The sequence below is a fragment of the Bos mutus genome, chromosome 4 (assembly GCF_027580195.1).
Source record: "Bos mutus isolate GX-2022 chromosome 4, NWIPB_WYAK_1.1, whole genome shotgun sequence".
In the NCBI taxonomy this organism is placed as follows: Eukaryota; Metazoa; Chordata; class Mammalia; order Artiodactyla; family Bovidae; genus Bos; species Bos mutus.
The window spans coordinates 199643-221926 of NC_091620.1; the positions used below are offsets into that span (position 1 = coordinate 199643).

Below are 22284 nucleotides of genomic sequence, written 5' to 3' on the forward strand. Positions count from 1 at the left end.
CTTCCTTTATGCAGAGTGGAAGGAAACAGCCTGCCACACTCAAAACTGAAGGGAAAGCAGAGATCAGGGCCTTCTTGGATCACTGGTGAGAGCCTGTCACCAGGAAAGGTGAGCCCCGCAGGGAGCAAGAGCTACAACTAACCAGAAGGAACATGGTTCTGAGAGCATTTACTGTCTGAGCACCCAGGCTCCACCAGGCACCTTTCGGGTGAGTAACAGCCGGACTCATTAAGATGGGGCATCTGGATTTGTAAAGATGTTCAAAGTTTCCAATACAGGAAGTTCAAAAAAGGTTTATGAGCATGGTCCCCAGTCTGGAGGGCACACATGTCTGTCTCCTTCCACACCTCCCCCATACAGTAAGAAAAGTCTGTACTGGAACCATGTCCAGGAGTAAAATGCATTTTAAAAGGCATTCAACGTTGCTCAAACTGCACGTTCAGCACAGGCAAAAGATCTTTCCTGTGGCCCCAAAGCAATCTAACTTAGAGCAAGTTACAGTGTGCTGAGTCAGGAAACCATCAGAATTCAACCCCGCCCCAGATGCCCCCTCTCCCCTCTGTCCACAGAAAGGGACCCTCAAGAGACTAAAGAGGTTAGGAACCAGGTCTTCAACCCCTCGTCCTCATGAGCCCTGACACGTTGGCTCCCTAATTCAAGTCTCTCCCACCCCTGCTGTAGGAACACCTCAGTTTCCTCATCTGTACAATGAAGGGGTCTGAATAAACGGCTCATTTCTTAATTCTGATGTGTGGACTGATGATATCAGATACACTGGATTCATAAATCAGAATTTCTGAGCATGGTCCCCCCAGAATTGACATTTTTAAAGAACATTCAAGTAGTTCTGAAAAACAACATATTTGAGAGGCACTGAGATACATGAACTTTGAATTTTCAGAGTATTCAAAATACAGGAATTCAAATGCTTTACAATAAAAAAGAGCTATTTATCACCCCAAATTTCAGGAAGAGCTTATCACCTTCTTAAAATTTATTTTAAATGATTTTAACCCACATTTCAAACTATCTGGAAATCCCAATGACCTACTCGAGAGTTTTGTGGATTCCCTGTAGCACACTTCCTCATTTCCACCTTTGGTGAGGACCTCTTGCTTTAGCTACTCTTCTTCTAGGGTTTGAATCTTATGGCTCTTTCTTCATTTCTGCTCTGATGTCAATTATGGGACTTTGTTGATACCTAGACACAAAATAACTAATCATATCATGTGATTTGCCCCGGGGTAAACTTTACTGAAAGCTTTGCATGGGGCAGCAGGAGAGTGACTGCAGAAACACAAACAGCTTCGGCTTGAGTTCTGGACAAACTTGCCCTCTGAGTCCTTTGGCCAGAGAGAGGTTATTCACCCAGCCTCTCCCTTTGCTTTTCCTTCCCTGTTGGTGCCAAATGGGATTGAATACAGTTACCTGCAGGAAACAGGTGGGTGACATGAGGAGGTAGAATTTGAAATGGATGTTGAAGTACAGACAGGACTCAGGCAGAAATGTAGGGTGGGATGAAGAGTCCTGGGAGGGAAAGCCCGAGGTGGGTTGGGAAAGGGTGCTGAAATCTGTGTCTGGAGTGGCAGACTGAGGGCAGGGGTGAAGAGGGGGCAGGCGAGGTGGGATTCATTGGAAATGAGGCTAGAGAAGTAGACTGAGCAGAGACTGTGGGCTCATGTTCAGAAGCTTGCATGATCAGGCAAACGACCACAAAATGTTTAATTGTATTAAATGATGTTTGAGTGGGTATAATCATTGTACTTTGAGAAGCCTCAGACTCAAGGGCCAGAACATAAAGAGCTGGAGGAGAGCATCCCAGTCTCCCCATATTTAGATACATAAGGAGAAGTCAAACTATGTTGTTATCTAAGAGCAGAAACTCTCCAGATGAGTTTGGGAAATACGTCTGTTTTCCAATTTTCTTCTTGCTTGTTTCACAGGCCAGCGACCCTAAGTTAGATCCTCAGTCAGTGAGCAAACTCTTGTTCTCGGGGTTTTCTCAAGCCCACCCTCCATCACCACCCTCGCTGCTGAAACTCCTGGGAAATCTTGTTTCCGACAGCTTACGTCACTGACATAGGTGCTCAGTCTCTTAGTCGTGTCCAACTTTTGCTGACCCTTTGACTGCAAACTAACAGCCTCCTCTGTCCAGGAATTTTACAGGCAAGAATACTGTAGTGGGTTGCCATTTCCTTCTCCAGGGGATCTTCTTGACCTAGGAATCGAACCCGCATCTCTTGCATCTCCTGCATTGGCAGGCGGATTCTTTACCATTAGCACCACCTGACATGGAATCACCTGGAGAAATTAACATCTTAAGTTTACTCATTGGCATGGATGGGATTAAGTGTTATCTCCCCTTTGCTCTTTGCATTTGGGGGCCCTGAGAAGACAAAGCCAAGCTCACCAGGTGTTCTCAGAGCATCATCCCAACCCAGACCAGGCTCCTCCTTCCCTAAACTCCGATGCTCAGAGGAGGGCAGGAACTATGACCTTCTCACAGTGGGGTCACCAGCATTTTGGACTTGACCTGACATTGTAGGCAGTTACACCTATTTGATGAATGAGTGAATGAACAAATTGTGTCTGGGATTCTTTCAGGTAATCATGGGAGGACGGAAGATGCCAAGAGATGAAGAAAATGCCTATGGTAAGAACACGTCTCACAATGAGTGTTTGTCCCCAGGAGTGAGCTCTAGGTAGTAGGGGAATGGGCTAATTCAAGACTGAACAGAGAGAAGCCGAGAGGCATCTCAATGCTGGGGTGAAGCAGCAAGAGGCCTGGAGCTGGCACTTCACCTGGATCTGTACCCCACCCTGCTGTGAGATACTAAGTTCTTTGACTAACCTGCAGCTCTGTTCCCAAAGTAAAATGAATGAACAGAAGGGGACATAGAGGGCATCAGATCGTGTATTAGAGAGAACATGATTCACCAGGTAGAAGGTGTTAGTGAACATGGATGGAGGTTATTAGACAGCAGTTTAAAGAGAGAGAAGAAGAGAGGAGGAGGAGGGAGGGAAGAGAGATGGCCTGGTCTTATCCTCCCAACAGCCTTTGAGTACAGCGCTACAATATTGATTCCGTTTGTGCAGAAGAGGTTTAACACTTAGATTAAGCAGCTCTCCAGGGTTACCAGGCTGGTAGAGGACAGGTCTATGATTCAATCTCCGGCTTTGGGACTCCAGATAGCCCTCCCGGCTGGGCCCACTGCCCCACCCCTTTCTCCAGTGGGACAGTATCAGGGAAAATAAGACAGAAATTGTCACTGGGGACCAGCTCTGCACAGCCTGGATGACAGATCATATCAGACGAAGTAATGGCCTGTATTACAAAGGCGCATCCTCTAGAGAGACATTCAGCAGCTGCTGGAGCACCTACAGCTGCACGTGTGACGCCAAAGACGGGAGAAATAGACGGGTAGAGACCCCCTTGGAGTGCCCAAATCTCACACCAGGTCACTCAGTAAAGGTCTGGCCCCAAACACAACCGTGGAAGCGTTCTGTTCTCCTTTGCTCGCAAGGCGTCCAGGTGACCCGGGAACCGGGACACGTTGCTCTCAGGTTCCGAAGCTTACAGACCACTGTTGCCCACAGGTTTCCAGGAGTTCAGGTCCGCCCTGCAGGAGCGCCAGGCTGCGCCTCCTCCTGGCCGGGAGGTCGGGGACCGGGAAGAGCGCCACGGGCAACAGCATCCTCCAGCGGAAGCACTTCCTCTCCAGGCTCGCGACCACAGCAGTGACCAGGGCCTGCGCCACGGGGAGCTGCTGCTGGGCCTCGTGGGACGTGGAAGTCCTCGACACCCCGGACCTCTTCAGCCCCGAGGTCGCCCAGGCAGACCCGGGTTTCAAGGAAAGAGGCCGCTGCTACCTGCTGTCGGCCCCGGGGCCCCACGCCGTGCTCCTGGTGACCCAGCTCGGCCGCTTCACCGCCCAGGACCTGCAGGCCTGGCGCGGGGTGAAGGCGCTCTTCGGGGCGGACATCGCGGCGCGCGCCGTCGTGGTCTTCACCCGCAGGGAGGACCTGGACGGGGGCTCGCTGCAGCAGTACGTGCGCGACACCGACAACCGCGCGCTCCGGGAGCTGGTGGCCGAGTGCGGGGGCCGCTGCTGCGCCTTCGACAACCGAGCGGCTGACGGGGAGCGGGAGGCGCAGGTCGGGGAGCTGATGGGGCTGGTGGAGGAGCTGGTGAGGGACCACGGCGGCGCCCCCTACACCAACGACGTGTACCGCCTGGCGCAGACCCTGGGCGGGCTGAGTCCCGAGGAGAGGCTGCGCAGGGTGGCGGAGCGACTGGCCGCCCGCGCGCGGACGTGGCCGCTGGCCGGGCTGTGGCGGTGGCCCAAGGCGGGGCTGGGGACCCGGTGTAAGCTGGGCCTAGCCGCCCTGCTGGGCGCCCTGTTCCTGCTGTACCTGCTCTGCAGGCGTCGGCCCGAGGCGGTGACGGTGTGACCTCAGTCTTGCAGGTCACCTGGCAAGAAAGGACCTGGACACTTGGATCTGAAGGGGGATTTCAAAGGAATCAGTTTTCAGAAATTTCATGCTTACTCCAGCACATAGTTTTAAAATAAAGTTTACCACTTTAAAACATCCTTAAAAATGTGTTTAGTTATTTTGAGGTATTGATCATCTGTGAGAAATTGTAAAATGGCAGTTTTTGGTAGAAAATGGATTCCTAGCAAAGGAATCCCACTCTTTATTTTGAGCTTGTGTGTGTCTGTTTGCTGGTTTGTTTGTTTAGACATTGCCTTCCTCTCTTTGGACCGCTATTTTAAAACACACACACACACACACACACACACAGTCTGGGTGGCTTAAAAACTACAGACATTTATTCCTTACAGTTCTGGAGGCTGGAAGTCCATGATCATGATCGGGTTTGGGGGAGAGTCCTGAGATTGCGAATGCCAACTTCTGACTGTGCCCTCACACTCAATTAGAACAAGGCACTAATTCCAATCATGAGGAATCTACCCTCCTGACCTAAGACCTTCCCAATGACACCACCTCCTAATACCCTCCTCTCCAGACTAGGTTTTCAACCTGTGAATGTTGAGGGGGGAGGGGGCGGACACAAGCATTCAGACCATAGCCTATACAGACTCTTCTTGCTATTTTCTAGTTCTTATAGGTAGTGATCTCCCTTCAGTGACCTTGCAGATTTTTATTATCATCAAGGAAAGAGAAATCACAGTCAAACATGTTAATGTTTAATTCCAGGTGACATTGCAAGTCCTGTCCAATTCTTTGCAACCCCAGAGACTAGACAGTCCATGGAATTCTCCAGGCCAGATTACTGGAGTGGGCAGCCTTTCCCTTCTCTAGGGGATCTTCCCAACCCAAAGATCAAACCCAGGTCTCTTTCTTTACCAGCTGAGCCACCAAAATAATCCACCTAGCAATGCAGGAGACCCATGAGCTGCGTATTTGATCCCTGGGTCAGGAAGATACCCTGGAGCAGGGAATGGCAACCCACTCCAGTATTGTTGCCTGGAAAATCCCATGGACAGAGGAGCCTGGTGGGCTACAGTCCATGGGGTTGCAAAGAGTTGGACACGACTGAGCGCACACACACATACATCAGTTTATTTACCAGTACAATGACTTAGAACCAAGAAGTTAAATGTGACTGTACTGAAAATAACACAATTTCAAATTTTCTAGCATGTGTTATGGTTCATGTCTGTCCCAAATGAAGTAAGATTTGGGGAAAATAACATGCAATGTCTTCAATGTAGTTATCTATCTGGATTTTTATGCAAATAATAATAAAGTTCCTGTTTCAGAGAAGACAGGAAGCCACAGAGAACTCGAGGTTAGGTGTGGCTGCACCGTTATGGGTTTTTACAGAGGGTGGGTCAACCCACCTAAGTCCTTGAACCACATCCTTACGTTGTGTAAACAGTCGTTATCGTTATCCTTTCCTTATTTCTGAAACAACACTTCAAAGGGAAGCCTTTCTATCAGCCACACCCTAGTTAGGTGGTGTGGATGCAGCAGGATGCAGATACCCCAAGACTATCAGGGCTCAAGTGTGCTAAGGGGGAGGGTGATGTGCGGGGGGCATGGAGCAGGCCAGAGGGATAATGGAGGGCGGGGGGGGGGGGTTGTGCGCAGGCACCCTAAGGCCATCCCAGTTTCCGTGGAGCAGGAATCTATGCGCATGCGCTTCAATGCCACCTCAGAGTAAAGTTCTAGGGAGACTTGGGATGGACTCTGGCCTTAAGGCTGCCTGCAGTTGGAGGGGGGCCTGAGGGCAGTGATTTAGACTCAGTGAAGTTTAGCTGGAAAAAAATTTATTATCAATTCCTTCTTTAGCTGCCTGCTGGGCCCATGCAGGGACTCTCAGCCAGAGAGAAAATCTTTCTACAAACTGAGGCGCCCAGGAAAGGGCCGTTGTGGCGGGGACCGCCAGGTCTGCAGCTTGCCCATCCAGGACCACGTGTGCACGAGCACGCGCTGTGGGCCAAGACTGCTTACCACAGGACTGAATTTAACCTGCTGTTCTTTCATTTTTTCATTTTCTCACATCCAAATGTACATCTATACCCTCCAATTTCTATCATTACTTATTGTCTTGTTTGTAAATGTAAATACGATTTTTAAGACAAATATGAGTGTTAGTTGCTCAGTTGTGTGCGATTCTTTGTGACCTGACGGACTGCAACCTGCCAGCCTCCTCTGTCCACGGAATTCTCCTGGCAAGAATACTGGAGTAGGTTGTATTCCCTTCTCTAGGGGATCTTCCTGACCCAGGGATTGAACCCAAGTATCCTGCATTGCAGGCAGATATTTTACCATCTAAGCTACCAGGGAAGCCCCAAATATGAGTGTTAGGATTGTCAAATTCTCGTGCAAACTGTAGCATCTAGAAATGTATAGGATCAGAAGAAGGCTTGACATTGTGGGTAAAATGCCCTGTTTGGGTATCAGTGGGACCGCTGTAGGGTACAGTAGAAAGAGCAGGAGATGTGCAGAGGGCTTGTGTTCTAAAACCCACCCCTATGAACTTGCTCAGAGACTTTGTGGCCATGGGGCTTCATCTTTTCTTGAGATGTGTATATTAAAATTAATCTTAATATGTATGATGAACTAATGCAAAAGAAAGCACTTTGTAGGTTAAATTCCATAAGAATATGATACAGAAATGAAAAGTGTAGAGGAAACATCATAATAATAATCTTCATAAATAAATTTCATACTCATACTCAGAAATACATAAATTTCATACTCGTGAATACTCCACACTTAGTATTTATAATAATAACTATTCCATATTATTCTATTCCACAGAGTCGGGTGCTAGTGGTAATAAAAAGTCCGTATGATTAGTCATCAAATATATTTACAAAGTACAATCAAAGTTGTACTTATTCTCTAAAATATTGCTAGTTTCTAATTCTTAGATTTAGAGCTATATAGACTCATAAGTAGGACTTCCCTGGTGGCTCAGACAGTAAAAAATCCACCTGCAATGCAGGAGACCTGGGTTCGATCCTTGGGTTGGGAAGATCCCCTGGAGCAGGGCTTGGCAACCCACTCCAGTATTCTTGCCTGGAGAATCCTCATGGACAGAGGAGCCTGACAGGCTATATTCCATGGGGTTGCAGAGTCAGACACGACTGAGTGACTAAGCACAGCATAGCACAGACTCATAAGTAAACGGAAGACACAATTTTTAGTTTTTTAAGTGTAATGATGTCAGAACTTCCCTGGAACCTGCATGTTTCCACTGCAGGGGGCATGGGTTCAATCCCTTGTCTGGGAACTAAGATCCCACATGCTACACAGCACAGCCAAAAAAAGTTTAAATATATATAATTTAATAATACACATGTAATACAGTGGTCATGTATGGATGCAAGAGTTGGACTGTGAAGAAAGCTGAGCACTGAAGAATTGATGCTTTTGAACTGTGGTGTTTGAGAAGACTCTTGAGAGTCCCTTGGACTGCAAGGAGATCCAACCAGTCCATTCTGAAGGAGATCAGCCCTGGGTGTTCTTTGGAAGGAATGATGCTAAAGCTGAAACTCCAGTACTTTGGCCACCTCATGCGAAGAGTTGACTCACTGGAAAAGACTCTGATGCTGAGAGGGATTGGGGGCAGGAGGAGAAGGGGACGACAGAGGATGAGATGGCTGGATGGCATCACTGACTCGATGGACGTGAGTCTGAGTGAACTCCGGGAGTTGGTGATGGACAGGGAAGCCTGGCGTGCTGTGATTCATGAAGTCACAAAGAGTCAGACATGACTGAGCAACTGAACTGAACTGAATTGAATACAAAATAGATAATAAAAGAAAATAATGCAAGATTGATCATAAAATAGAAAACATAATTTTAGAGAGAATACTATAATAATTTATTGATTAATATTTTATGATAAAAACTACCTCATGAAGTATGAAGGATAATTATCATTAAGAACCTTTTATTTGCAGAGGAAAGTAATCTACTGAGAATCAAGTGATTTTCTAAAGGCAAAAAGTGGCAAATCAGAACCTGAAACTATTTTTCCTGTCATATAAAAAGAGCTTCCTTAACCAGACACAGGATCAAAACACTATAACTTCTCAAAATGCTCTAAGTGAATATATATTCATATCATTTACATAGGTCTCCTCTCACCTTTTATTCCTTGTTAATGTGTTGGTAAGCTTCTTTCATATTTCCATGCCCTACTGCCTGAATCAGCTTCATTTTACACAGAGAGGTTCATCTTTGGCTTACTTCTGAGAGTTGTTTTTGGCCATGATGAGGTTTTCAAGCAGATTTCAAACACTGCATACCCTCTTACCTAGTCTTGTACCATTTTCAGTGTTGTACAAGATTCAATAATTATGCACAATATTCAGTATTCATCAGCCTGGCTGGACAGATGCCACTACTCCTTCCAAAGAATACCATGTGGACTGAATGCCCTAGAAGAGGAATTCCTATAAGTCCTTGAGGAAGCCAGAGCTAGACTATGACCCAGGACTTTTTTTTTCCTGACCTGGAGCCTTCATCTAATAGTGGTAATATATGCCTTTTCTTATAGAACTGGATTTGTGCTTGCTTATTTCAGCAATAAATATTTTAAGGTTTTTTTTTTCTAAATTTGTCTTTTACTTTTTCTTTTAAAGTAGTTATCTTCCAAAATAATGTAGTATTTTGTTTTATTTTATATCTTATGAAAGTGAAAGTCGCTCGGTCGTGTCCTACTCTTTGCGATCCCATGGACTATACAGTCCATGGAATCCTCCAGGCCAGAATACTAGAGTGCGTAGCTTTTCCTCTTTCCAGGGGATCTTCCCAACCCAGGGATCTGTCAAGGGAGTGTATAATTTCCTCCGTTCTGTCTCGTCGCAACAAAAATTTAAGGCAACAGACGTTAAAGCCCTTTGACAGACCATGTCTCAGCTCTCAGAGAGACTGTGTTACAGCTCTCGGACAGATCAGTGTCACAGCTCTGTGTTACAGCTCAGTTTTATTTAGAAAATAAAGGAAAATACATCCTCCAGGCGTGAGGGCATGTTCACCCAAAAGACTTCAAAGAGGGGAGAGAGAGAGAGCAAGGGAGGGATGGAAGGAGGGAGAAAGTGTGAGACAGAGATAGAGAGAAAGGGGAGAGAGAGAAAGAGGGAGGGAGAGAAAGAGAGAGAGAGGAAGGGAGAGACCTCCCCCCGCCACCCCGCCCTTTGGCTCCTCTTTTTATGTTTTTTCCCTCCCCTGGGCCTGACCTATGTAAATTGGGCTAGCCAGGAGTGCTGTTTGTTCTACCTGAGGTCCTCACTCCAGTCCTCAGACCTTCCTTTGTTCTTTTTTATCAGGCTTTTCCCTTCCTAGTCTTTTAGCCACCACCATTCTGGGTTCCAGTCCCCTATATTTTTGCATTCCAGTCCCCTATAATGAAAAGGACATCTTTTTTGGGTGTTAGTTCTAAAAGGTCTTGTAGGTCTTCATAGAACTGTTCAACCTCAGCTTCTTCAGCGTTACTGGTTGGGGCATAGACTTGGATTACTATGATATTGAATGGTTTGCCTTGGAAATGAACAGAGATCATTCTGTCGATTTTGAGATTGCACTGAAACACCCCAAAAAGATGTCTTTTCATTATAGGTGACTGGAATGCAAAAGTAGGAAGTCAAGAAACACCTGGAGTAACAGGCAAATTTGGCCTTGGAATATGGAATGAAGCAGGGCAAAGACTAATAGAGTTTTGCCAAGAAAATGCACTGGTCATAACAAACACCCTCTTCCAACAACACAAGAGAAGACTCTACACATGGACATCACCAGATGGTCAACACCAAAATCAGATTGATTATATTCTTTGCAGCCAAACATGGAGAAGCTCTAGACAGTCAGCAAAAACAAGACCAGGAGCTGACTGTGGCTCAGACCATGAACTCCTTATTGCCAAATTCAGACTTAAATTGAAGAAAGTAGGGAAAACCAAGAGACCATTCAGGTATGACCTAAATCAAATCCCTTATGATTATACAGTGGAAGTGAAAAATAGATTTAAGGGCCTAGATCTGATAGATAGAGTGCCAGATGAACTATGGAATGAAGTTCCTGACATTGTACAGGAGACAGGGATCAAGACCATCCCCATAGAAAAGAAATGCAAAAAAGCAAAATGGCTGTCTGGGGAGGCCTTACAAATAGCTGTGAAAAGAAGAGAAGAAAAAAGCAAAGGAGAAAAGGAAAGATATAAACATCTGAATGCAGAGTTCCAAAGAATACCAAGAAAACATAAGAAAGCCTTCTTCAGCGATCAATGCAAAGAAACAGAGGAAAACAACAGAATGGGAAAGACTAGGGATCTCTTCAAGAAAATCAGAGATACCAAGGGAACATTTCATGCAAAGATGGGCTCGATAAAGGACAGAAATGGTATGGACCTAACAGAAGCAGAAGATATTAAGAAGAGATGGCAAGAATACACAGAAGAACTGTACAAAAAAGATCTTCACGACCCAGATAATCACGATGGTGTGATCACTGACCTAGAGCCAGACATCCTGGAATGTGAAGTCAAGTGGGCCTTAGAAAGCATCATTACAAACAAAGCTAGTGGAGGTGATGGAATTCCAGTTGAGCTATTCTAAATCCTAAAAGATGATGCTGTGAAAGTGCTGCACTCAATATGCCAGCAAATTTGGAAAACTCAGCAGTGGCCACAGGACTGGAAAAGGGCAGTTTTCATTCCAATCCCAAAGAAAGGCAATGCCAAAGAATGCTCAAACTACTGCACAATTGCACTCATCTCACATGCCAGTAAAGTAATGCTCAAAATTCTCCAAGCCAGGCTTCAGCAATATGTGAACCATGAACTTCCAGATGTTCAAGCTGGTTTTAGAAAAGGCAGAGGAACCAGAGATCAAATTGCCAACATCCGCTGGATCATGGAAAAAGCAAGAGAGTTCCAGAAAAGCATCTATTTCTGCTTTATTGACTATGCCAAAGCCTTTGACTGTGTGGATCACAATAAACTGTGGGAAATTCTGAAAGAGATGGGAATACCAGACCACCTGATCTGCCTCTTGAGAAATTTGTATGCAGGTCAGGAAGCAACAGTTAGAACTGGACATGGAACAACAGACTGGTTCCAAATAGGAAAAGGAGTCCGTCAAGGCTGTATATTGTCACCCTGCTTATTTAACTTCTATGCAGAGTACATCATGAGAAATGCTGGACTGGAAGAAACACAAGCTGGAATCAAGATTGCCAGGAGAAATATCAATAACCTCAAATATGCAGATGACACCACCCTTATGGCAGAAAGTGAAGAGGAACGCAAAAGCCTCTTGATGAAAGTGAAAGTGGAGAGTGAAAAAGTTGGCTTAAAGCTCAACATTCAGAAAACGAAGATCATGGCATCCGGTCCCACCACTTCATGGGAAATAGATGGGGAAACAGTGGAAACAGTGTCAGACTTTATTTTTCTGGGCTCCAAAATCACTGCAGATGGTGACTGCAGCCATGAAATTAAAAGATGCTTACTCCTTGGAAGGAAAGTTATGACCAACCTAGACAGCATATTCAAAAGCAGAGACATTACTTTGCCAACAAAGGTTCATCTAGTCAAGGCTATGGTTTTTCCTGTGGTCATGTATGGATGCAAGAGTTGGACTGTGAAGAAAGCTGAGCACCGAAGAATTGATGGTTTTGAACTGTGGTGTTGGAGAAGACTCTTGAGAGTCCCTTGGACTGCAAGGAGATCCAACCAGTCCATTCTGAAGGAGATCAGCCCTGGGATTTCTTTGGAAGGAATGATGCTAAAGCTGAAACTCCAGTACTTTGGCCACTTCATGCGAAGAGTTGACTCATTGGAAAAGACTCTGATGCTGGGAAGGATTGGGGGCAGGAGGAGAAGGGGACGACAGAGGATGAGATGGCTGGATGGCATCACTGACTCAATGGACATGTGTCTGAGTGAACTCCGGGAGTTGGTGATGGACAGGGAGGCCTGGCGTGCTGCAATTCATGGGGTCACAAAGAGTCAGACATGACTGAGCAACTGATCTGATCTGATCTGATCTGATTCTGGACTCCTTTTTCCTATTCCAACTACCTAACAGATCAAACCTAGGTCTCCCACATTGCAGGCGGATTCTTTACCAGCTGAGCCACAAGAGAAACCCCAGTATAGTCCATGTGGTACCCATTCAAGTGGGTAACTTATCCCTTCTCCAGCAGATCTTCCCAACCCAAGAATCAAACCAGGGGTCTCCTGCATTGCAGGCGGATTCTTTACCAACTGAGCTATGAGGGAATATCTTATATTCAACCTCATTCTTGGCCCAATTCTTATTTTGTATTTCCTTTCACTCTTTACTCCCATTAAGTTTCAGTTCAATTCAGTTCAGTCACTCAGTCGTGTCCGATTCTTTGTGACCCCATGGACTGCAGCATGCCAGGCCTCCCTGTCCATCACCAACTCCCCGAGCTTGCTCAGACTCATGTCCATTGAGTCGGTGATGCCCATCCAACCATCTCATCCTCTGTTGTCCCCTTCTCCTCCCACCTTCAATCTTTCCCAGCATCAGGGTCTTTTCCAATGACCCAGCTCTTAACTGGAGAAGGCAATGGCACCCCACTCCAGTACTCTTACCTGGAAAATCCCATGGGTGGAGGAGCCTGGTAGGCTGCAGTCCATGGGGTCACAAAGAGTTGGACACAACTGAGGGACTTCACTTTAACTTTTCACTTTCATGCATCGGAGAAGGAAATGTCAACCCACTCCAGTGTTCTTGCCTGGAGAATCCCAGGGACATGGAAGCCTGGTGGGCTGCTGTCTATGGGGTCACACAGAGTCGGACACGACTGAAGCGACTTAGCAGCAGCAGCTCTTAACATCAAATGGCCAAAATATAGGAGCTTCAGCTTTAGCATCAGTCCTTCCAATGAATATGCAGGGCTGATTTCCTTTAGGGTTAACTGGTTTGATCTCCTTGGTGTCCAGGAGACTCTCAAGAGTCTTCTGCAGCACCACAATTTAAAAGCATCAGTTCTTCAGTGCTCAGCCTTCTTTATGGTCCAACTCTCACATCTGTATATGACTACTGGAAAAACCATTGCTTTGACTATATGAACCTTTAATGACAAAGTGATGTCTCTGTTTTTTAATATGCTGTCTGGGTTTGTCATAGCTCTCCTTCCAAGGAGCAAACATCCTTTAATTTTGTGGCTGCAGTGATTTTGGAGCCCAAGAAAATAATATCTGTCACTGCTTCTACTTTTTTCCCTTCTATTTGCCATGAAGTGATGGGATTGGATGCCATGATCTTAGTTTTTTGAATGCTGAGTTTTAAGCCAACTTTTTCACTCTCCTCTTTCACCCTCATCAAGAGGCTCTTTAGTTCCTCTTGGCTTTGTGCCATTAGAGTGGTATCATCTGCATATCTAAGGCTGTTGATATTCCTCTTGGCAATCTGGATTCCAGCTTGTGATTCATCCAACCCAGCATTTTACATGATGTATTCTGCTTATAGGGCTTCCCAGGTATCTCAGCTAGTAAAGAATCTGCCAGCAATGCAGGAGAAAGTGAAAGTGAAGTTGTTCAGTCATGTCTGACTTTTTGCGATGCTGTGGACTGTAGTCCGCCAGGCTCCTCTCTCCATGAGATTTTCCAGGCAAGAATACTGGAGTGTGTTGCTATTCCCTTCTCCAGGGGATCTTCCCAACCCAAGGATCACACACGGGTCTCCCACATTGCAGGCAGACTCTACCGTGGCAACATAGGAGACACCAGTTCAATTCCTGGCTGAGGAAGTTCCCCTGGAGAAGGGATAGGTTACCTACGCCAGTATCCTTGGGCTTCCCTGGTGACTCAGATGGTAAAGAATCCACCTACAATGAGGGAGAGCTGGGCTCAGTCCCTGGATTGGGAAGATCTCCTGGAGGAGGGCATGGCAACCCACTCCAGTATTCCTGCCTGGAAATCCCCATGGACAGAGGAGCCTGGTGGGCTTCAGTTCATGGGGTTGCAAAAAGTCAGACAGGACAGAGCAACTAAGCAAAGCACAGCACATTCTGCACATAAGTTAAATAAGCAGGGTGACAATATACAGCCTTGACATATTCCTTTCCCAATTTTGAACCAGTCAGTTGTTTCATGTCCAGTTTTAACTGTTGCTTCTTGACCCACATACCAGCACCACAATTCAAAAACATCAGTTTTCAGGAGACAAATAGATGGTCTGGTATTCTCATCTCTTGAAGAATTTTTCAGAGTTTGTTGTGACCCACACAGTCAAAAAGAACTGCCTACCACTCCTCAAAAATCACACACACACACACACACCCTAAGAACAGAAACTTCTACCCCAAAAACAAAAGACAAGGACAGTGGCTCTCTGACCCCCAGTTCTGCGGAGTTTCTGGAAAGGAAGAGGGTTCCATTCTATCCTGTTCTGCACCTTGCTCCAGCTTTGCACTGAGGGTAAAGAAGTTCTCCGCATAACCAAACACTCCTACGGAGGCAACCAGTGGGCTTTAGCAACGAGGGGGTGAGGGACGGGGAGTTGGCGGGGGTCCATATTTTGTTCTCTCACAATCCAAACATCAGTTCTTTTCTTCTCTCACGTCTTAAAGAGGAAATGAGAGGGGGCGAGGCGCTCGCGGTCTCTGACAGGAAGCATCCCTGAGTGCAGTCGGGGTTGGGGAGTAGAGGCTGAGCGGCGGGGGGTGGCGCACGCTCTGAACCCAGTGCTCTCGAGTTTCGGCGGGCAGCAGTTTCTCCCCGCCCAGAGGGGACAGGGGGCGCCCTCCGTTAGCCCCACTTTCTTTCTTATCCTACAGTCGTGCCCTGCAACCTTCTGCCGCGCGCTCTCGCCGACCCGCCCGCACCCAGCCCGCTGCACCGCGCCTGGTAAGGGGACACTGGCGGGGGTCCCGGGGTTCTGGGGAGACCGGGGGGTGAGCGGCGAGGAGCAAAGCAGGAGGGGAGCTGGGGCTGGGGAGGGCGTCTGGAGCCAGCAGTTCAATCAGGGCTACTGACTTCTGGTGCGACCTCACACCGGATCCATGCCTCTGGGCTCCCCTGTCAGTGAAACCCGGCGCCCATAGAGAGCGTTATGTACAACAGCGGGTTCCCAGTGCGACTGAAGCGGGTTTGGGAACGGCTCACTCCGCGTTCATAGCCTATCGCTTTCCACAGGGCTGCGATCTTTTCCGTGTTGTGGCCTACTTCTTAGCTCCTTTGATTTTCACAAGCTTCACAGGGTTTACAGAGCTTCACTAATAGTCTCTTTCATTTGACAGATGAGAAAAACTCAAATTCACAAGGTGCCCTAAGTAGGTAGAGCGAACATCTTAAGTTTTACCTTCTTAACTTCTCCAATACCACCCCCGGCCCATCCGTAACAAGCACCACCTCCCAGAGATGGCAGGGTGCAGGAATCCATTCCTAGGGCTCCACAGGAAGAGTACTCTCGCTGAGTCACGTGTTCCCAATGAAACCTCTCAGTGGACATTGTTCCAAGACCTTGATCTTCTGAAAGCCACCCCATTCTCCCCCAGAGACACCACACGTTTCCTGCGACACGATGTAGAACTCGATTCTATGGCAGAGAGACTCCAGAGTGTACAGGAACCATCCTTGGTCTGCTGTCAACCCCCTGTGAGAGCTGTGTTATGAAATTATGATGCTAAACTGTGAAACCAGCGATGCCAGGAAACAGAGGGACTGGAGCACACCGGGAAGGAGAGACTCATGAATGAGGAAAAATGAAAAATATTTTTACCTTTCCAGAAACAGCATACATGAGACAGCCCGCTTTCCTATGGTTTGATAGAATAATGTATTGTCAAGATTATATCAGTTTAGTCCAATTTAAAGATCAGAAGGTATATGATGTTCATTTGCTTCAGCCTCCTCCCTAAGTTAGCTCCTCCTGCTGTTCCTGTCAGATACCCTTATAATCTCTGCTTGCACATCGTCTCTATCATGATTCCTGATCCCGTTTGGGGAGGATTAAGATTTTCTTTGTGGAGAAGAAATCTGCCTCCATTCTTCATTTTTCCGCTTTTGTCTACTCTGCAATTGACACGTGTCACATTGCTTCAGGTTTACACTACTTCCAGATGTCTTCCTAGGCTTGATTCAGTCCTTTTAATATCCTGTCATTTCAGCATCTCCATTAATATCCTTTCTGACCAGTCTCTGGACACTTTGGTATTTATTAATATCCACCCAAAAAAAAAAAAAAAAAAAATCCATTCTTCAGTGGGATGTGTCTCCTCGGCAGCCTGACCCACTAAGAAGATGGTTCAGGAGGACGGTGTTGCACCTCTGCTCACCAACCGGAAATTTGATGGCATTTTGTGGCAGCCACAGAGCTCCATCTGGGTCACACTGATCATCAAGCCACAGAAAAACACAAGATCATTTAAAACTGAAATCCTTCCTTTCTGAGCAACTTCTGTCCCCTGCAATTTTATGTTTGAATTTTTTAAAAAATGCACCCCAAATTTTGCAATACACTTCTCTTTGTTGGCTTTAGGGCAAGCTTCCAGCCTGTTGGCTTCAGTTTTGTCCTGACCAGGGATGGCAACATGGTATGTGATGTTTCAAGAGGCTGGTTGACTTTATAATCACTTTTCTGCCCTGATAAATCTAAGAGAATATGCAGGCAAAATGTGTCATTTTTTGCTCTTAGCCCCATGGCAGTTGTGTGATCATGGGCAGAGCAGTTAAGGTTCAGTTTCCCAATATTTTAATAGAAAAGTTAATACCTATCTTGGTCACATCATAGGGAATTTTGAAGAACAATTAAAATAATGAACATAAAAGAAACTTTAAAATTAAAATAAATGCACAGAGATTTATTATGATGGTAAAGTTCATCAACATTGTCACCACTATCTTCATCATTTTTACCACACTGATATACTCATTCCATTATATAGAAAATCTCATCTGAGGTAGAAACGATGTCAGAGAATTTGTTCAGTTTTAGCAAAAGCCACCTGACCTGCCTCTTGAGTAACCTGTATGCAGGTCAGGAAGCAACAGTTAGAACTGGACATGGAACAACAGACTGGTTCCAAATAGGAAAAGGAGTACGTCAAGCCTGTATATTGTCACCCTGCTTATTTAACTTATATGCAGAATACATCATGAGAAATGCTGGGCTGGAAGAAGCACATTCTGGAATCAGATTGCCGGGAGAAATATCAATAACCTCAGATATGCAGATGACACCACCCTTATGGCAGAAAGTGAAGAGGAACTAAAAAGCCTCTTGATGAAAGTGAAAGTGGAGAGTGAAAAAGTTGGCTTAAAGCTCAACATTCAGAAAACGAAGATCATGGCATCTGGACCCATCACTTCATGGCAAATAGACAGGGAAACAGTGGAAACAGTGTCAGACTTTATTTTTTGGGGTTCCAAAATCACTGCAGATGGTGACTGCAGCCATGAAATTAAAAGATGCTCGCTCCTTGGAAAGAAAGTTATGACCAATCTAGATAGCATATTCAAAAGCAGAGACATTACTTTGCCAACAAAGGTCCATCTAGTTAAGGCTATGGTTTTTCCTGTGGTCATGTATGGATGTGAGAGTTGGACTGTGAAGAAAGCTGAGCACCGAAGAATTGATGCTTTTGAAGTGTGGTGTTGGAGAAGACTCTTGAGAGTCTCTTGGACTGCAAGGAGATCCAACCAGTCCATTCTGAAGGAGATCAGCCCTGGGTGTTCTTTGGAAGGAATGATGCTGAAGCTGAAACTCCAGTACTTTGGCCACCTCATGCGAAGAGTTGACTCATTGGAAAAGACTCTGATGCTGGGACGGATTGGGGGCAGGAGGAGAAGGGGACGACAGAGGATAAGATGGCTGGATGGCATCACCGACTTGATGGACTCAAGTTTGAGTGAACTCCGGGAGTTGGTGATGGACAGGGAGGCCTGGCATGCTGCGATTCATGGGGTCGCAAAGAGTCAGACATGACTGAGCGACTGAACTGAACTGAACTGAGTATAATTTATCAGAGACAAGGACAGCATGTGGGAAAAAGTGGTGAGGAAAATGCTCTTCTGGGGCTGAAGGAAGGGAAACGGGTATGGGAGAAAAAGGAAAGGAAGGAAGTTATCTTAATATATTCTGACAGTGTGACAAGGGATGGTTTCCCTAATGGGGACCATTTCTATGCATCCCGACTGTGTGAATAGAAAAATGTAAAAAAGGTAGTAATACCAGAATCAACCTAAATAAGCAAATCAGTTATGAAAACCATTCTGAATTCAATGTTAATCAATAAAATGCAAGTTTAAACCAATTAAGACATTAGACATTCTAATGTATGCCCAAAAGGGTAACCAAAAAATTAAAAATCTAGTATTACCAAGTGTAAGTGAAGACTTGAGGGATGCTTACATGTGGCTGCTGCCAGCCTGATAGCACAAGTCTACTGGAGTCGGACTTGGCAACATCTAGTCAGGTGAAAGCAGTCCATCCCAGAGATTGTCAAGTGCACAAGATGTGTGCAGGACTCTTCTGCAGCACTCTTGGTAGTAGCAAGGATGTATTTGGAACACCAAATGTTTGTTAAGAAAGAATTAGATAAAATATTACATAAATAATGTCACTTCCATAAAAGATGAAAATACCAAAAAGTACTATATCTTAACTATAGACCGATGTGTATGTACAAGTGTAAATACACAATTGAGAAAGAGACATAAACATCTCGGAATACTGATTACCTCTGAAAGGAAGAGTGAGAATGAGACTGGGAAGTGGAGTAGTCAAAAAATAAAGAAATGGAGCTATATGTGTGATGTTCTTTTAATGTTTTAAGTCCAACAGAATAGCAGCAATAACAATGCCAAAATACTGAGATTTGTTCATTGCAAATGGTGGGCATTCATTTCATTCCTCTGTGTATTTCTCTCCTTAAAATGTTTGTTTCATGACTACATAATCTTTAACATTGACGAAATAAAATACAGGCTCAGAGTTCATTTTAATTATACTTGCATATTGCAGGCTTGCCCTTTCTAATGCACAATTATCTTTTCTAGCACCAAGAAGAATGGCACAATAGCATGCCTCAGCTGAATGAAACCTTTATCTCCACGGTTTTGCTAATTTCTGGTGACATCGACTAGGATTTTTTACAGTGGCTATTGATTTAAAGACATTTGATTTAAAACTGAGCAGGCAATGACTTTATCCTGAATTTGTCCCTAATGTTGCTTCTGTCCTCAGTCAGGGCACCAGTTTCTCTTCCCCCAGCTGCTCAGAGGAAGGGAGGATGGTGACTATGTTCAGGCCTCTTCCCCTTCTCCCTCTCATGTCCATCCTCAAAGGAGCCCTGGACCCCAATTCCACACTCCCACTGGAAGGTGCATTGTACTTTCCTCTTTGCCACTGGGATGTCCGTCTGATACAAAGAGTTTCTGGGACTGGAAATGCCCAGTACTTCAAACAAACCACTATTCATTTACAGTAAGGCAACTTTTATTGTCTAGTCTAACAAGTTTGCCTACCTTGATTCTAATAATAAACTAATAAAAAGTCCGACTTCTCATTCCTAGAAGAAGGCTTTCTTTATTTCATGCCTTTTCAGCTTGAAGGGAGATAATCAACTAATGCATATTCAAACATTTCTTGCTTTCCTGCAGAAGGAGGAAGAATAGCAAGAGCTCACTATGTTAACATAACCTAGCATCACCTGTCTTGCTTAAAGTTATATATGGGTATTTGAAAGCAAAATATAAGTTAGAAAGTTAGCAATGGAAATGACTCATGTAAAGATAATTATTTTTGGCTGTCTAAATTGCAGGTGTTCTCAGGCCTTCAGTTCAGTTCAGTCCATCAGTCCTGTCTGACTTTTTGCAACCCCATGAATCGCAGCACGCCAGGCCTCCATGTCCGTCACCATCTCCCAGAGTTCACTCAAACTCATGTCCATCGAGTCAGTGATGCCATCCAGCCATCTCATCCTCTGTCATCCCCTTCTCCTCCTGCCCTCAATCCCTCCCAGCATCAGAGTCTTTTCCAATGAGTCAACTCTTCGCATGAGGTGGCCAAAGTACTGGAGTTTCAGCTTCAGCATCATTCCTTCCAAAGAACACCCAGGGCTGATCTCCTTCAGAATGGACTGGTTGGACCAACTCCTATAAGGACCCTTGCTTTTATTCCTTTCTTCTTTTTATTCCAGAAACTAATGGAAGGGCTTCAGAGGGGCAGATACGGAACCATGGCTGAAGGTAAGAAACCCTCCAAATTCTCATGCTCTCTGGACACCAGGGGAAAATCACTGTCTTCCCTCCTCCACTCCCTGACCTCAAATATTGAGACAGAAGAGAAACCAATTATTTTAAACTGCAGAAGAAAAAGTTAGCTATCATGTTCTTTGGGCTTCCCTGGTGGCTCAGCTGGTAAAGGATCCACCTGCAATGAGGAAGAGCTTGGTTCAATCCCTGGGTTGGGATGATCCACTGGAGAACGGAATAACTAGCCAGTCCATTATTCTGGCCTGGAGAATTCCATGGACTGTATAGTCCTTTCCCTTCTCCAGGGATCTTCCCAACCCAGGGATCAAACTAGGTCTCCTGTATTGCAGGCGGATTCTTTACCAGCTGAGCCACAAGGGCAGCCCCAGTATAGTCCATGGGGTTGCAAAGAGTAGGACACAACCGAGTGACTTTCACTTTCATCTTGTTTTTTATCTTCCCTGCCATCAGCATAGCCCACACACCCAAGTGTGAAGCTCTGCCCTGCGTGGTGATGTATGGGAAATGTGAAAACAAAATTTCAAGTCAGAAGTCAGGAGATTTGGAACCAAAATGTCTTTCCCTACCTGTGCTCAGCTGAAAAGAGGGCAGGTTCCCCATGTTTGCATGCTAAGTCATTTCAATTGTGTCTGACTCTTGGTGACCCTCTGGGACTGTAGCTCACCAGGCTCCTCTGTCCATGGGATTTTCCAGGCAACAATACTGGAATGAGTTCCTATGCCCTCCTCCAGGGGGTCTTCCTGGCCCAGGAATCAAACCTGGGTCTCTTGCATCTTCTGTATTGGCAGACTGCTTCTTTACCACTAGTGCCACCTGGGAAGCCCAAAGTTCCCCACAGAGATTTAGTAATCATGTTTGAAAAAAATCCAGAATCCTTAAGCAAAGCCAAGACCAACATAGAGTAAAAGGAGTAAAATAACAGATTTTAGGAGCCTAAAATGAATTTAATTCATTTGGGCTTATAAGAACTCCAGAAATCCTTGCATTCTCACTCTCTTCATCCCTAGAAGACTTAGCTCTTGGTACAGACTGACCCTCACCAACACCACTTTTGTTATAATTTCCTGTAATTCTATCAGCCACATGAATGATCTTTCCAAAATATGTATTGTTAAAGCAAGAGAGTTCCAGAAAAACATCCATTTCTGCTTTATTGACTATGCCAAAGCCTTTGACTATGTGGATCACAATAAACTGTGGAAAATTCTAAAAGAGATGGGAATACCAGACCACCTGACCTGCCTCTTGAGAAACCTGTATGCAGGTCAGGAAGAAACAGTTAGAACTGGACATGGAACAACAGACTGGTTCCAAATAGGAAAAGGAGTACGTGAAGGCTGTATATTGTCACCCTGCTTATTTAACTTATATGCAGAGTACATCATGAGAAATGCTGGGCTAGAAAAAGCACAAGCTGGAATCAAGATTGCCGGGAGAAATATCAATAACCTCAGATATGCAGATGACACCACCCTTATGGCAGAAAGTGAAGAGGAATTAAAAGCCTCTTGATGAAAGTGAAAGTGGAGAGTGAAAAAGTTGGCTTAAAGCTC

At 45.4% G+C, this 22284-nt stretch overlaps 1 protein-coding gene across 1 annotated transcript in view; it reads left to right on the forward strand.

The window, feature by feature from the left end:
* LOC102285687 (GTPase IMAP family member 8) overlaps positions 1 to 22284 on the forward strand; it is a 61872-nt gene that overhangs the window by 36372 nt on the left and 3216 nt on the right. Inside the window, exons 4-8 of the mRNA XM_070369924.1 lie at positions 15 to 208; positions 2605 to 2653; positions 3598 to 4446; positions 15200 to 15361; positions 20656 to 20704. Of these exons, the coding sequence (XP_070226025.1) occupies positions 2636 to 2653; positions 3598 to 4446; positions 15200 to 15361; positions 20656 to 20704 (1078 nt within the window). The 5' untranslated portion in view covers positions 15 to 208; positions 2605 to 2635. The remainder of the gene's footprint in view (positions 1 to 14; positions 209 to 2604; positions 2654 to 3597; positions 4447 to 15199; positions 15362 to 20655; positions 20705 to 22284) is intronic.